Source organism: Ostrea edulis, chromosome 4, assembly GCF_947568905.1.
Source record: "Ostrea edulis chromosome 4, xbOstEdul1.1, whole genome shotgun sequence".
NCBI lineage: Eukaryota > Metazoa > Mollusca > Bivalvia > Ostreida > Ostreidae > Ostrea > Ostrea edulis.
In genome coordinates, this window is record NC_079167.1 from 10916902 (window position 1) to 10934475 (window position 17574).

At 35.9% G+C, this 17574-nt stretch overlaps 1 protein-coding gene across 1 annotated transcript in view; it reads right to left on the bottom strand.

The window, feature by feature from the left end:
• Nucleotides 1–17125, bottom strand: part of LOC125670117 (leucine-rich repeat-containing protein 40-like) — a 20195-nt gene extending 3070 nt beyond the window's left edge. The window contains 16 exon segments of the mRNA XM_056161943.1: nt 694–879; nt 1187–1264; nt 1473–1583; nt 4143–4250; nt 4878–5047; nt 5179–5269; nt 5484–5544; nt 5547–5655; nt 6274–6415; nt 7722–7846; nt 8229–8312; nt 8314–8359; nt 9508–9565; nt 9568–9606; nt 10143–10328; nt 16435–17125. Of these exon segments, the coding sequence (XP_056017918.1) occupies nt 694–879; nt 1187–1264; nt 1473–1583; nt 4143–4250; nt 4878–5047; nt 5179–5269; nt 5484–5544; nt 5547–5655; nt 6274–6415; nt 7722–7846; nt 8229–8312; nt 8314–8359; nt 9508–9565; nt 9568–9606; nt 10143–10328; nt 16435–16585 (1745 nt within the window). The 5' untranslated portion in view covers nt 16586–17125.
• Between the last annotated feature and the right edge of the window lie 449 nt (nt 17126–17574).

A 17574-nucleotide genomic window follows, 5' to 3' on the forward strand; every position in this document is an offset into this window, starting at 1 on the left:
AGCAGGGAAACCATTGCGTCTACAGACGGACAACCCGATTCCAGTATACCCCCACCACAACTTTGTTGCGGGGGTATAATAAATTAAAGCGGTTTTGCTGCTTGATGGCTAGGAAAATAGTCTTAGTCCACCAAACTATTTTCTTGTGAATTTTTTTTTAAAGGATGACCCCTAGTAGATCTCTGACCCAGAGTTAACAAAATGCACCAATATCTCAAGAAATTCAGTGTGAGTTTCATGAACTAAGTGGAAAGAAAAATTAGTTAATATTGAATATGGATCCCCCCTCCCATAATACAAAGTAGAGAAAGCTTTAATGATTTGAATATTATGATGTATATGCACATATGAAAGTATGCATGTACTTAAGCTATTGCACTAAAATAGACCTACTGTGTGGTGCAATAAATTTCAACAGATTATCATTTCATAAATTAGTGCAGATCATAGATTAGCACTCTTTCATCAAAACCAAAGGTGCTGAAATATGAACCCTGTTAATTTAGATACTAATACAGTGTGGTACTGCATTGGAGGTATGTTTGTACAAACTTAAATCTACGCTATATCAAGATTCTTGCATAATATTCCACTTTTTTAAAGCAATTAACATACCATCTTCTCGAAACCGATTCAAATTAAACAAAACTATAAAACTGTTGGTATGTAAATTTGCGTAGAAGACATATTTACTTGATCTGTGTGCATTGTCCAAGTTCTGGGGGCACCTGTTCGATGTTATTATTCTGTAGATCTAATGTGGCCAGCATTGGCAGGCCTTTAATTCCAGCAGCATCTATCGTTGTTATTTTGTTGTTGTCAGCAAATATTATCTCTAGTTTCTTCATCTCATACAATGGTGAGGGTAGGGTGGTGAATCTATCAAATTATTACACCATATTAATAACTATTTTTTATGTACAACAAGTCTAGTTTTGAGGAAAAGTTTAAAGTCACTAAATAATAACTTCACTAAAATTGTACCAGTAACTAAAAATAACTTCTTTTTACAAGAATCTTGGTTTTAGGAAAACGTTTAAAGCTAAATGCTTACAATTATAGAAAGTACTTGTACAGTATGATGCTATATTCATGAAGAAGAACATGCTTCACATTTTTAATTCAGGAGCATATATATGAATCAATTTCTGACATGTTCAGTAATGGCATTATCTACACATATTACCGATTACAAGACAGAACTATTTCCCTCATGTCCTGCAGGGACTCCATGTCTTTTGGTAAATCAGATAGTCCATTGTTCCTGTAGACAGAGATGAAGAGGTGTGACATAATGATTCAGTCATTTCGTTACCGTATATATATGTAATTGAATGTATTGCATAGTTATATATACTACGTAATCAAATATACAATGTAATTATATGTGTTATTAAATGATCAAATTCAAGATGAGATTCTGTAAAGTCACATGCTTATACAATTCATGATAAGAATCTGAATCCCTTTACCGGAGGTCCAGCGTAGTTAGCCTGAGAAACAGTCCTATGTCAGGGTTCAGCGTGCTTATTTTGTTAAAACCAAAGTAAAACTCCTTCATAGTCGACTCCAGAAGTATCAGACTGTAAAACATAAGCCAACAGATAGAGAGAGAACTAGAGCTCTATTGTTTTCCCTACAGATAGAGAGAAAACTAGAGCTTTATTGTTTTCCCTACAGATAGAGAGAGAACTAGAGCTCTATTGTTTTCCCTACAGATAGAGAGAACTAGAGCTCTATTGTTTTCCCTACAGATAGAGAGAGAGAGAGAGCTCTATTGTTTTCCCTACAGATAGAGAACTAGAGCTCTACTGTTTTCCCTACAGAGAGAGAACTAGAGCTCTATTGTTTTCCCTACAGATAGAGAGAGAACTTGAGCTCTATTGTTTTCCCTACAGATAGAGAGAGAACTAGAGCTCTATTGTTTTCCCTACAGATAGAGAGAGAGAGAGAGCTCTATTGTTTTCCCTACAGATAGAGAACTAGAGCTCTATTGTTTTCCCTACAGATAGAGAACTAGAGCTCTATTGTTTTCCCTACAGATAGAGAACTAGAGCTCTATTGTTTTCCCTACAGATAGAGAGAGAACTTGAGCTCTATTGTTTTCCCTACAGATAGAGAACTAGAGCTCTATTGTTTTCCCTACATATAGAGAGAGAGAACTAGAGCTCTATTGTTTTCCCTACAGATAGAGAACTAGAGCTCTATTGTTTTCCCTACAGATAGAGAGAGAACTTGAGCTCTATTGTTTTCCCAACAGATAGAGAGAGAACTAGAGCTCTATTGTTTTCCCTACAGATAGAGATAGAACTAGAGCTCTATTGTTTTCCCTACAGAGAGAGAACTAGAGCTCTATTGTTTTCCCTACAGATAGAGATAGAACTAGAGCTCTATTGTTTTCCCTACAGATAGAGAACTAGAGCTCTATTGTTTTCCCTACAGATAGAGAACTTGAGCTCTATTGTTTTCCCTACAGATAGAGAGCTCGAGCTCGAGCTCTATTGTTTTCCCTACAGTTAGAGAGAGAACTTGAGCTCTATTGTTTTCCCTACAGATAGAGAACTAGAGCTCTATTGTTTTCCCTACAGATAGAGATAGAACTAGAGCTCTATTGTTTTCCCTACAGAGAGAGAACTACAGCTCTATTGTTTTCCCTACAGAGAGAGAACTAGAGCTCTATTGTTTTCCCTACAGAGAGAGAACTAGAGCTCTATTGTTTTCCCTACAGATAGAGAGAGAACTAGAGCTCTATTGTTTTCCCTACAGATAGAGAACTAGAGCTCTATTGTTTTCCCTACAGATAGAGATAGAACTAGAGCTCTATTGTTTTCCCTACAGAGAGAGAACTAGAGCTCTATTGTTTTCCCTACAGAGAGAGAACTAGAGCTCTATTGTTTTCCCTACAGAGAGAGAACTAGAGCTCTATTGTTTTCCCTACAGATAGAGAGAGAGCTCGAGCTCTATTGTTTTCCCTACAGAGAGAGAACTAGAGCTCTATTGTTTTCGGTGTGACTTTCATTTTCTGACATGTACTGACATTGTGTTCAACAGATACAGCATCTCTACAGCTAGGGCAGAGCTAATACCTACTTCCTGTTTTATCATTATTTTTACTTTAACATTGAATAAGATTGGACAGCGGACTTGGATTCTCTCTTTGTTATTTATCTAATATGGAATATCGGAACCATTATTTCGTCTCCGATTCCGTCGTGGTTTTAATATTTAGTATGCTCAACAAGATCAAGTTTTCTGCGTTAACTTGGGCAACTTTCAATAGACAAGCACCAAGTTATTAATAATTATTATCAGATATAGTGAGTTCAGGGACAGTTAAGCATCGATTTTGAAAGTTGAGAGGTAAACTCAAAGGGGGGGGGGGGGGGGGGGGTTACTTTTCGGTACATGTACGAGTTCAATGCTTGCATTTCTACTACCTCTTATCGCCATTATAACAAGTGACCAGCTAATAAATCGATCTTTGCATGTACTAAACAACAAACATTGTATATGATAATAACACGATAAGTACGTCACTTGTCAAGAAAACGGGTGGGTGGGTGGGTGGGGCTACATGTTGAACACTGTATGTACGTATCTGGGGATGCATAAATTGTGATTATTTATATCATTTTATTGCGGTTGGTTGTTTTAGTGACTCGAGAAAATAAATCTCTAAGTAAATATCCACATAGTTTTACGTACATAGAGGAAATAATTTTTTTTTTTTATCTTCACTTTTAACATCAGAAATTTAATCCAATAACTCATGTTTTTGGTACTAGGACATTCACTTACAACATTGTGCAAAATAACTTACAAACCAGGTAGATATTTTTGTACCAGAAATGAGTCATCTTTAGCCCTCACTATTTTGTATGTAAGAGTTGCCCAAGTGATGCTTAATTTTCGTAACTTCTTTTTCTGAAGAGTTCCAAAATTTTCTAGTTCCGATATCCCGTATTAATATTATACATATCCTTGCATACTACATGTCCTTTTTATACCCCTCTGAAAATTAATTGGAGTCTTGTGTTGCATTTCGTGTGCATATTCCTAGTATAAACTCCCATAAAGCTAATATTTGTTTCTTTAACATTCAATTATAAATAAATGCTCAATAGCAATATAGTGTATCATACTTTGATGGGAGGTCTGTAAACTGGTTCTTGCTTAGGTTGACACTAATTACCCCTGCCTTCACGGCAACTTCCCACACATCATCTGGTACTGAGCTGGCCTTTTTATTACTGAAAAAATGTATACAGAAAAATATAAAACATACCTAACTATTGAAAGCAAATTTCTTTTGCCAATTTGAATGATATACCGTAAAAGTGGTATTTTTAGTGAGACACAAATTTAGCAATTTGTCCATGATTATGGGTACATATACTTAGCAACATCTAATTCTAGCAACTTTATAATTCCAAGAAAGGTAACTATTACCTCCGATATGGAATAAATATTAGCGATATTCAGTTTTAGTAACCTCAACACTGTCGCTAATAATGCCAATATTAAATCCTCGCTAAAAATTCTAATTCAGAGAGGGAAAATTACTTTTGCCAGCTGTTTCGAGCATATCTCATTGACGATAATCAAAAGGATTGGAAACAATTTCTTACAACTTACTAGTTCCTCTGCAAATTGCAAATCATGATATTCTAATATATAAAGTTGACATAAATACAAGTAGCTTGTCTTTAGCGTCCATACAGTTTTTGGCAAGACTAGTACTGTAATTTATATATTATATATATGCCCATGTATATTTGATTAGTCCTGGGAACTTGTTTAGTGTCAAATTCTATGGCTCATTACAATTGTGATTTTTACCTTTTTTAAAGTATCGGTAATTTTTGTTTATACCATACCTGTAGTCAAAGGCTTTGGACTGTTTGATGTCGTGAGCGTTTAGCCCCTCCCCTGTCCCTCCCACAATGCCAGTGTCCCCCCCATTCTGAATCCCTTTCTGGGTAGACTCCACTGGCTGGGGACTCTCGATCCTGCTACACAGATATTTCTTTAGTTCAACAGTTCCTCTCTGAAATAAATGCAAGCAAGAATTTAATTTCTGTATTACCTATGAGTATAATTACCAAAAAAAAAAGCACTTTATTTTCATCTGGAATACACAATCAATTTGATTTCCTGTTTTAAAGAGTGTTTGATTACCATTATGATATCTCTCCTGATTGACTTCATGGGATTTCCATCTAAAACAATGGATTTTAGAGATGTGATTGTTCCAAGGACAAAAGGTAACCTGCATCATACAAGCAGAGTGACTCCTTTAATTCAAAGCACCCGTTTCTACATTCTCACCCACCAGAATTTTGTGCTGCACTAACCTGCATGAAGCAAGATTAGCAGTGTAGCCCAAGACTCAGAAGAATGAGAATACAATTATATATAATATTTCACTGTTCAACACTTTATACATTTATTTCTTAAGAAATCCATTATCTGTTAGTCCTGACCCTGTGAGGTCGTTGTTCGTGAGGTCTAATCGTTGTAGGCCACTCAGACATGCAATTTCTCAGGAAGTACAGATATCTTGTTGTCTCGGATGTCCAGTACTGACACAGACTCTAAGTGTTGTAGGTGCTCTGCTGTTATGCTGCTTATTTGATTGTTTCCAAGGTGAATTTCCTGTCAAACAATACTATTTAGTCCTCAGCAATGTTTCCTTTTATGAAATGCTACCCCCCCCCCCCCCCCCAAATCCATACTCAATAAACTTGGCCATGTGAAATTTTTTCACAAACTCAAACATGAATGACAATAATATTTCAGTATAACATTTTCTGCATTATAGAATTAAACACCATCTCCTTAAGGAAATACATGGACTGTATAGATTCCTTATCATAAGTGAGTGGTTCATATTGAAGTTAATTTGTGAGAGGCCTCTCTATCTTTTTTTTTTTTGTGAGAGGCTTCGCTAAGTGTTCACATGGAGCTAATGTGAAGTAAATTTAATTCGCATTAAATTGCGACATAAATTTAATTCGCATTAAATTGCGACGTAAATTTAATTTGAAGTAAACTAATGCGCATTAAAATCTCCACGTGAACGCGGTTCAGATTTAATTCGCATTAACTTACGTTTAATGCAAATTAAATTCTTTCGTGTGAATGAGGCATTAGTGTTGTTATATATACAAATATATCAAAAACGAGTGTACATACTATTGCAAATCTTGTTAGAAAATTTACCAGGTAGAATGTAACTTTCCCATACTTTGAGACCCTCCACATTGTTATAACCTTGAGGTTTTTGCAGTTCCTGAGGAGGGGTATCCCAGGCAGCCTATTGTGACGTAAGTACAGCTCCTCTAGGTGTAGGAGGTTCCCTAGATCCCCAGGAAGTTGTGCTAACTGGTTGTGTGTTGCATCAAGGCATTCAGAACTACAGAAAACCAAGGTGAAGTCTCAAAAGTAAATATGAAAACTATGAAAACTGTAACAATTTATGATGACAACTTCGAAATCAAGAGTAATGGAAACAGTATATAATACACGTCACAAGCTTATGTAGGGTGTTTTTCTTAAGCCATGAGTTGTAGAACTTTACTTAAAGTAGTATCAGCCATCATCAAGCTGCAACATACTTTCTTTGGCATCAAATGAAATAAAGGTCCAAATTTAAAACTGTGACAGGAGGTAAATAGACAAGCAAGAGGTCTGTGCGTAAAATATTTCCCCAGGAATTGACTAAGTTCAACAACCTGCAATTTTTCTCAACATCAAAGAAAATTAGAAAATTGTTGGGAATCAAAATTCTTGTAATACACACACCTTCAAGTTGTTACAAAGGTCTAAGCTTGAAAACCATGGGAAGAGTTAGACAGACAAAACCATGGAGGAGTTAGGACAGACAAAACTGTGGGAGGAGTTAGACAGACAAAACTGTGGGAGGAGTTAGACAGACAAAACCATGGGAGGAGTCAGACAGACAAAATCGTGGGAGGAGTGTGGGTGGAGTTAGACAGACAAAACTGTGGGAGGAATTAGACAAAATCGTGGGAGGAGTTAGACAAAACCGTGGGAGGGAGTCCAGACAGACAAAACCATGGGAGAGTTAGACAGACAAAACCGTGAGAGGAGTTAGACAGACAAATTAGACACTCTCTATGTTATACATTGTATTTTCTCAAAACTGACTATAAAAGTTAAACAAACTGCTATTTTTCAAAAATTGAAGAAAATCTAAATTCTCCGCCTAATGCACACCTTCCATACCCGTACAAACACGCCTTAAAAAGAAGGTCCTAACTTGAAAACTGAAAGGAGTAAGACAGACAAATCATTACCCTCCATTCAAATAATGGGACAAAACTCTTGCAAAGAGGTCAAAATAAATCAAAATTGGTCTGGAGTGACCCACAAAGAAGCTACACAGCAAGTTTCAGCCTGATATATGACAGAAAATAGAAAAAGAAAACTCCCAAACAGACAGATGGCTGTACAGACATCACTGTACTATAATACATGCCATCTAAAGACATGCATATAAAAATTACACACATTTACACTTTCATTCATATGGTCAATCTAAGCAATCTTTGCATGGATTAAAATGATTGTCCCAATCAAAGTGTGCTCATACTTCAACTTTTATGCTATGAGTAAAACATCATACATTTGCAGTGATGAGTCCTCTGAGGAAATACATGTACCTTTAGATATTATATAGCAATATAAAGTTGACTTACCATTCATACTGCCGATCTCTGGGGGGCAGGCTGTTAATCTTGTTATTGGACACATTCAATTTGATCACATGACTCAGATATCCAACTTCTAGAGGTAAATCTGTGAGCTGATTGTTGGACAGATCCTGGTAAAAATGAATAAGTATGTATACACATGTTCATTTGGTATCTAATTTTAAATGTATGAATTTACACCCAGACATGTACATATCATAAACATCATTTCCCTTTTATATGCCCAGTTTCGCTTTTACTTTGATATTCTGGCAGTACATTTGCACTAATTAAGATAATAACAGATCCTTGTCTGAAGACCCTGTTGCACATGTTAGAGTACTTCCTTATGTGTCTGCCGGTACATTTTCAGACCTAAGCTGGACCTTATGTGTCTGCCGGTACATTTTCAGACCTAAGCTGGACCTTATGTGTCTGCCGGTACATTTTCAGACCTAAGCTGGACCTTATGTGTCTGCCGGTACATTTTCAGGACCTAAGCTGGACACTCACTAGGTCCTCCAGTTTGTCCAGCTTCCCAATCCTGTCACTAACACAGCCCACTTCGTTGTACTCCACATGAAGACTCTTCAAGTTTTCTCAGGTAGGTCACACACTCAGGTAGCTCCTTTAGTTTGTTTCGACTACAAATAAAATCCCCACAAATGTATGTGGTAATAGTTTCAAGCTCTAGCACCCTCCACCCCCCACCCCCCAAAAAATGATGCAACGATAGTGCAAATAACAACCATATAAAAAACAACAACAATAAACAAAAAAACAACAACAATAAACAAAAAAAACAACAACAACAAAAACACACACACACAAAAGAACACCCCCTCCAATCCAAAGAAACTGATAAAACACATGAATAATGTAACAAATGTACATGTACTTTCAATGTTACCTGCCCCAACTGTTTAAGTACTAACATTGAGATATTCACAAAGTGCCCCAACAAATATCCATATATGTAAGCTCAAGAGATGCTATCTCATAACAACTCAAGAGATGCTATCTCATCATAGCTCAAGGAAATTCTATCTCATCATAGCTCGAGAAATTCTATCTCATCATAGCTCAGAGATGCTATCTCATCACAACTCAAGAAATTCTATCTCATCATAGCTCAAGAGATGCTATCTCATCACAACTCAAGAAATTCTATCTCATCATAGCTCAAGAGATGCTATCTCATCACAACTCAAGAAATTCTATCTCATCATAGCTCAAGAAATTCTATCTCATCATAGCTCGAGAGATGCATTCTCATCACAACTCAAGAGATGCTATCTCATCATAGCTCAAGAGACGTTATCTCATCATAGTTCATGAGATGCTATCTCATCATAGCTCATGAGATGCAATCTCATCATTGCTAGAAAAAATGAGTCAGAAACCAAACTGAATCAAATACATGTGCTTTTGTTTTCAAAAACACAACCACATAAACAGTAACATGGACATACCTGGTACATGTATTTGTACATTGCTTTACAGTCAATATTTAAAGTTTACTTTTCACATGTACTACATGTATACTAAAACATGTACATGTACATTCATTACACACTTATACTTACTGTTAATATAGTATACAATTTGAAATTTCCTGGAGTTCATTTATTTTTTGGCATTGTAATGATCAGGGTTATTATGTTCTACAATAATGAAAAGATGGAAAATATCATATTTTAGCCCTAGCCATGATTTACCACTCTTGCTCTGAATCAGTAGAAATTATGCAAATCTCCACAAAATAATGCACACATACATAACTGAACACCACTTAGAATATATCTTAAATACTGCATTACTAACATCAAGCTTGACTAGATTTTCCAGTCCCTTAAATTTTGGGGCAAGGATTCCAGTCTGTTATCATGATCTGTAAAACAAATCAACTAAATACAATTCAGAGATAGATGATGCTTGTTGTATCTAAAATATACATATATGTAGAATTTTGCTTTTTATATGATATACTATTGCCTAAAATGATAAAGAGTATTCATTTCATGTCTTGTTTGACATGCATTAAACATAAAACATTTTTTAAAATAAACACACTAAATATCTTCTCATTCCTTCGTGCCTTAATTTTCTGAAGAGTTACTGATTTCTTTATTTCCTTGTATTGACTCACCAGTTTGTTACAGGGATGTGGGTAAATGCAGGATTGGGGATCGAGGGAGGAAAATAAGGGTCAGGAAAAATGAGTGAAGTAAAGGGGGGTTGGGGGTTGTTATATGACCAAGAGAGAGAAAGGGGAAAGAGAAATCAGGGAGGGAAAATAAAAGATCAAGGCATATTAAAGATCAACTGTGTTTAAAATATCGTCACAGTGCAATATATTTTTAGGTAAAGGGTTTCACTTTTACAATACTTTGAACAGCATCATAAAATTATTGTAATACAAATAACCTACATCTAGCACAGTCAAAGCTGAAAAGTTGACGATGTCCTCTGAAATTTCTGTAAGGAGATTTGAGGCCAGAATAAGCTTAGTGAGTTCAGTTTGATCCCACCATCTGTCCTCAGTATTGTCCAGGCTGATGTCTCTAGCCTCCTCTGGTACATCTATATTCAGCCTCCATACCGTATCTGGAACTGTACAAATTAACAAATAATGAATTGATGCAAATAAGTCTACACTGATACCCTGTTTTTCTTGATTTGTTTGGATTACAGATGCCAAGGGCAAAATAGCAACATATACACTCCTAACTTCCAGGAGCTGAGAAATGATTAAGAGCTCTCTGTAACCACTTAAAAAATTTTGGCACCATAATCACCAATATTCACGAACTCGCCTGAATGAGACGTCTATGTAACATACTCAAGAAATACGTTAAAATTAGATGCTCTTGTTATCAAATTAGCTATTTTTCAAAATTTGGCCGATTTTGCACATAAATTAAATTTTTTTTTCAAATGTACACCTCTTTTCCAGACAGAAATAAAACATATAGTTATACCATTAACTAAAAATAAAATACAATAGAGGATTATTTTATAATCATTTTATAGTGAATCAAACAACTAATTCTAGCATATCTGATTAAAATTGTCATTTTTCAAGTAAAAAATGTCACTTGTGATCTGAATGACAAGCATGTTACCATGAGACATGAGTTTGCTTAGCAACCAAATTATGATGGTTTAACATTACTCATGTGATAATAAGTTGATGTGCCAAATTTGAAACAGAAATCTGTGGCCCCTTATATAAATGTTTACAGTGGTTACAGAGAATGGCTGCCAAGATACATTTTAGAAAATCACTTGGACTAATATGTTTGATATGATAAATCAAATTTAAAAACAATTAACTTTTTAAAAAATTTGTACTGCAATATTGAAATTCTTGTGACTAATAGATATGTACAAAGTATACTTATCAGTGGGTGTTTGATAAAAAAAAGAGTTAATGATTAATTAGTTTCAGATACTAAAACTACTACCGTAATTAAAAGACCTTTCAATAGTTAAAATAAATGTCCTCTGGACCCAGTTTAACGATAGAATTCATTTTTATTTGTTAAGTTTCCAAGCAAAATTAGCTCTAAAATTGTAGCATGTTGCAGAAATATTGTAATATTATATAATAATGTGGTCAATAATGATGAAAAGCAGATTTGCTTCATTGTGCTAAATTTACAAGCATAGGACTATTAGAATGTATTCTAACAGTGGTGAGGGGGACCAAAACATAGTTATACTCAAGGCCTTCTGCTACAGATTGCAGGGCAGTAGTTTTTAGGGTAACAAATTGACAATCTGGGAGAAAAATTTGTTTGTAGCAGTCACTGCACTCAGATCACAGCAAAGTTGGTGGATCTAAGCACTTATCCATCATGTTCATGTCAGACAAATAAGGGCTTCCAACACTATCAGCTTAGATTATCATTCCCACAAGACAATTCCTCCGTCTGTTCTGTGATGTGCTTGTTAGGTCTTTGCAAATTTTGTAGTACAATGCTGCATATATTTATATCATTAATGTTAGGAACAAAATATGTATTCATATTAATTGTTATGTAGCTATATTTCATGCAAAAAAAGTGTATTTCTGATGTAATGGTTACTGAACAGGGCTAATGCATTACTCTCCAACATAAGTAGGGATTGCCTCCCTTAAAACATCGGTTTTTTTTTTTTTTTAAATACTTACCATTTTAAAAGTTTTAAAACCTAATTTTAAGCTACAATTTATATTTCGTAATAGTAACATGATGACACGAGATGATGTATACAGAATATTGTTAAAGTTATTGCACACGAGGAGGCGGAGCCTCCCAGGTGTGCAATGATGAAACGATATTTTGTATACATCATCGAGCTGTTAATCATGTAACTAATTTATTCCATGACCTTGTCACTGGCCCCTTCCCATATTTGGTTGTTATGTTTTTTTGCTTTGCATACACTAATAAAAAGATTCAAATTGCAACAAAAGATTTTCTCAATGCTATGGAAATTACGATTTTATTTTTTAAAATTTTATATGTCTTGTGAAAGAATTTTGCAATTTTTATCTTGATTAAATGACAGGCCTCTGAATTTCTATCAATTTACCGTAAGATGGATATTTATATATAGAGGGGATATACATATCACCCCTACTACAGATCTTACGGCGAATTGATAGAAATTCAGAGGCCTTTGATTAAATGTGAATCTTGTCCTCGTCTCTCTTGCATGACTCCTCGTATCTCCTTTGTGAAACAGTGGGATATTAGTAGTTGGATATTGCATATGTGATACTGTGAACATTGCCACACTTTTGATAATGTGATATACACCTTCCTAAAGATCAAAGAAAAAATGGTTAGTCATGGGATAATATACAGATGCACAAATAGACAAAGTTTGTTGATTCTAGGACTCCTATCTACATAAGCCCCCCCCCCCCCCCCCCCCCCCCCCCCCCCCCCCCCCAAAGGGTTTATGCCATTATATGACCATATCATCTCAATTATAGGTCCACAGTGACTTTGGTCTTCATTTAGGATGTGATATACCTTCTTCTTAAGATGCATTAACTGACCTAACTTTAAAGTGTGACCCATCCTCTACCCATGTATCAGCTGAAAAAGTTTGATGACTCGTGGTCTCATAGTATTTATGTTACGTGGCCAGAGCGGGAAGCGGGACGGACAGACTGATACGATTGCCATACCACAATACGTCTTGTCTAAAGACAGGTGTATAAAATCTGATTTGTTACTACCTTTGAAATGCTTTTATTTTCCAATTTGAATCATATACACGTATCAACAATCACTGCAGGTGTATGTCCCTTGCCCGCTTTTTTGTGGTGAAAACATTTATTTCCCTACCTTGGCCTTTGTAATTTTCTTATCTATAACTTTGACATTTATTTATTTTTTTGTGCCATCAATTGCACTCAACTAAATAATATGTCTCACAGTTAGGCAACCCATAAACTTGTATGAAATCATTAATAATATTGGCTATGTATAATTCACACTTTGGTAGCGTAAAATAGGAAAACTGGGTTCCAAAAAATTGAAAAACATTATATTCACAATTTGAGTATGAATTATATACATAACAATGGATAAAAGTCTGATGGCTGATTAACATAAGACACCGGGGAGTGACCTCTTATTCATTTATTATAGCAAATAAGTATTTGTCATAAAAGTGGAATCCACAGTGTAATGTACATGTGTCTTCGCACCTATATTGTGACTTCACATATAAACAGTTTAAAACAATATATATCGATAGCTAAAAGATACAAAGTATGATCAGTTCGTTGACTTCGAAAAAAGGTTAGTCATGTTAGTGCTTGAACCATTCCTCGAACGTTTGATTGGCCTCGATATTCACATTTACAAGCTATTTCCGTAAAAAAACAAGCGATAAAGCTAACAAGAGACCCATGGGCCATATCGCTCACCTGATTCACTTTGGCTCATATCTAAAGATTTTTCCTATATATTCGCATGTAAAACTTTGATCCTATTGTGGCCCCAACCTACTCCGGGGACCATGATTTTTACAAACTTGAATCTGCACCAGGTCAGGAAGCTTTCATGTAAACATAAACTTTTCTAGCCCAGTGATTTTTCAGAAGATTTTTAAAGATTTTCCCTATATATTTGTATGTGAAATTTTGACCCCCTACTTTGGGGACCATGATTTTTACAAACTTGAATCTGCACTATGTCAGGAAGCTTTCAAGTAAATATCAGTTTTTTCTGGCTTTGAGGTTCTTGAGAAGAAGATTTTTAAAGATTTTTCCTATATATTTGTATGTAAAATTTGATCCCCTATTGTCGGGCTTAAAATAAAATTGATTTGTTTGATGTACTCCGACCGACCCGTGAAATTTGCCCTGACCAAATCATTATTTCCGCACTTGGAAATTTTAATTTTTTTTATTTGCTCCCTGGAAAATAGACATTCTTCGAATTAGTATTAAACTGATGCCATTTTTTTTTTATTTGGACTAGTTGTTTTACAGAATTGTCCTTAAGGGCGTCTTTTGGTTCTACTTTCACTTTGATAATGACCATTTGTTAATCGGCAACTTTTCAAACACTTTTCTATGTGACGATCAAATATACCGCATCACAGCTTCAAATTACCACATTATCTACCAACAAGATAGAACAAGGAGCTACGAACTCCCTCGTCGAGGCCTGATCGTATTTATGTACAAAAGTTTGAAAGCCATGTTATCTAAATAAAAATCACGTGGGATAGTGCACCAAAATTATGGCGGACCACGAGTCGGCGTTCAAGTTGATGGTCTATATTTCTGAAAAGGCATGCATATTATTTTGATATGGGATTATCTAAATGTTATGACAATTTAATAGGTGAACGGCACTTTTACTTTGCTCTTAAACTGAGACACACGAATAGAACATGATCGTCACAACAATTTGAATGATGCAGGAAAGTCGGCATTAAAATTATATTGGGTAATATTAAAACTTATTGTAAATTGCTGTCTTCATGCAATTCACTTGAATATTCATGGATCACATTTAAAGTGTTTAAGTGATTGCTATTATGAATGTCGGAATCGACCAGTGGTAACAAAAAGGGGTGTTTAACTTATTTATTAACAACTGTAGAGGTCTCATCCGTGACGTATGCAAACGTCCTGAGTAAATTTCAGGAGACATTGGAAGATTTACGTGTATTATATACAATGTGTACAAAATGAATGTTCTAAACTCTATTCTGTCTGGCAGCGTTATGTGTTTAATGAAAACATAAGAAAATTTGTAAATCTGATTTTCTAATTAAAAAAAAAAAGAACTATTGACCTACCTACCCAACTTGAAAAATGTGGGTCGGAGTACATCAAACAAAAAAATTTTTAATGATGGCCTCGCCTCAACTTACCCCCGGGGGCCATGATTTGAACAAACTTGAATCTGCACTATGTCAGGAAGCTTTCATGTAAATATCAGCTCTTCTGGCCCAGTGATTCTTGAGAAGATGATTTTTAAATGACCCCTTCCTATTTTTGTGATTATCTCCCCTTTGAAGGGGGCATGGCCCTTCATTGGAACAAGCTTGAAAGCCCTTCACCCAAGGCATCGTCGGAACCCACGGGTTTTCTCTCCGTTAAACTGCATTCAATTGAATGCAGTTTAACGGAGAGAAAACCCATGCGTTCTGACGATGCACCCAAGGATGCTTTTGGCCAAGTTTGGTTATAATTGGCCCAGTGGTTCTGGAGAGGTCGAAAATGTAAAAAGATTACAGAAAGACAACACGCAATTAGAAAAGCTCACTTGACAAAACTGCACTGAATATGTCTTACTTATACATAGTTAGATAGACTGTTCTATCGTTAAAGTGATAATGTGTCCTACAGATTATTCTATTTACAAAGTGAGTGCGTTCGAAACCGCCGTTGCCGTAATCCGAGATTCCTCTGACTCTTACCCCCGCTTTTATATTTGACATGTGCGGGGGAGAGTCAGAGCGGACTCCATATTGAAAAGTGGGAATTCAGCGACACCAGCTGGTGTTGCTGCTTTACCTACCTCTTACAACTTTATTTCGCGGATCTATCTTCCAAGACGTGAGAATTCAGTTATCGGAAGATTATTCTACAAATACATCATGATTAATACGATGCTATCGCCGTTTAAACGATGGAATTTTGTGTTTATATGTGCTGACGTCATGTGCAAAGAAATCAAATGGCGAGGCGGCGACCTAATTCAAGTAATGCTCATTTGTCGGTGTTAGGGTTGTTTAAACGGCGATAGCATCGTATTAATCATGATGTATTTGTAGAATAATCTTCCGATAACTGAATTCTCACGTCTTGGAAGATAGATCCGCGAAATAAAATTGTAAGAGGTTGGTAAAGCAGCGACACCAGCTGGTGTCGCTGAATTCCCACTTTTCAATATGGAGTCCGTTCTGACTCTCCCCCGCACATGTCAAATATAAAAGCGGGGGTAAGAGTCAGAGGAATCTCGGATTACCGTTGCCGTTGTTCTCGTGCACCGTTCTTAGAGTCGCGAACGGCGAGAACATGTGCATATGTGCGCACGAACGTGTTTTTTTGTTCTTCGACCACACTACCTACAGAAGTGGCGTGAGTTCTTGCACCTCGAACCCGTTCTCGGATTGCGTACTCGGCGTTCGGGATCGACAGGAATTTGTACTCGTACGAAGAACGGCGATCTCGAACGCACTCCTGGAGTCTTACCTGTTGACAGATTTCGTCCCGACAAATTAAGTTGACCCGAGCGTCGAGCTTGTTTTAAAATTGTTGGATGGACACCCTTTTCTTCGGCAGGTTGCTGGAAACCCGCCCTTGCGAAAGGTTTCCTACCTCTTGTGGATCCTCTTGTTGCCATTTCGAAATATAGTATATAACTTCTTTAACTTCATACACTGAAGAGCGAAGTTGGCGGATCGAAGTATTCCTCCATAGAGATGGCGTTTTGTAGAAATATTTTGTTTGATCCCATGCTCATGGTAATTGGATACTTTTTTTTTTTAATCCGGGACTTAAAAGCTATGCGGAGACAAACTGGGTAAAGGGGAGGTGAGGACAGCGGAGGTTTAGAAGCTCAAGGGAGATGCCGAAGATGTACAAAAAAGGGTATCAGGAGAACACTTACCCAGATATTGATGGGTACGACTTCTCTTGGAGAACTCGTACCCAAATTTCTAGGTACGAGTTCTCCTGGGTACGGGTTCTCCTGGATACGAGTTCTCCAGAAATCCAAAAAAGTATAGAATAGAATATTTATTCAACCAATTTGGGCCTCCAGAGGAGCATAAGGATGTAAATTGACAAAGTCCAAAATCACAGAAGCATATGACAAAGGAAAACAAAGACAATTGCACTGCATGATGAACAGAGAGTTAGCAATCAAATCTATCAATACATAAAAAACACACATCTAATTATAGGCCAAACACATTCATCTGTACAGGCCTTATGAGTGGTTAGGTCGGGTAGTACGTACAAGTAGAGAGAGGAAATCAATCTGACTAAAGTACAGACCTATATTATTATATATATAATAATATAGGTCTGTACTTTAGTCAGATTGGAGAGGAAATCAAACTTACATTCATATATATATATATATATATATATATATATATATATATATATATATATATATACAATAAATTATTTTTTCTTATATATATATATATATATATTGTAATACCCCGTATCCCTAGAGCATATTCAAAAATAAGTAGATGCAGGCATGTAGATGCAGGATCAATATTACCACATGAAATTGCATTTCCTCATTATTCATTTTTAATCATCATATTTTAACTCCATATAGTATATTGTTTTATTCACAAGTAGTATGGTGTCAAG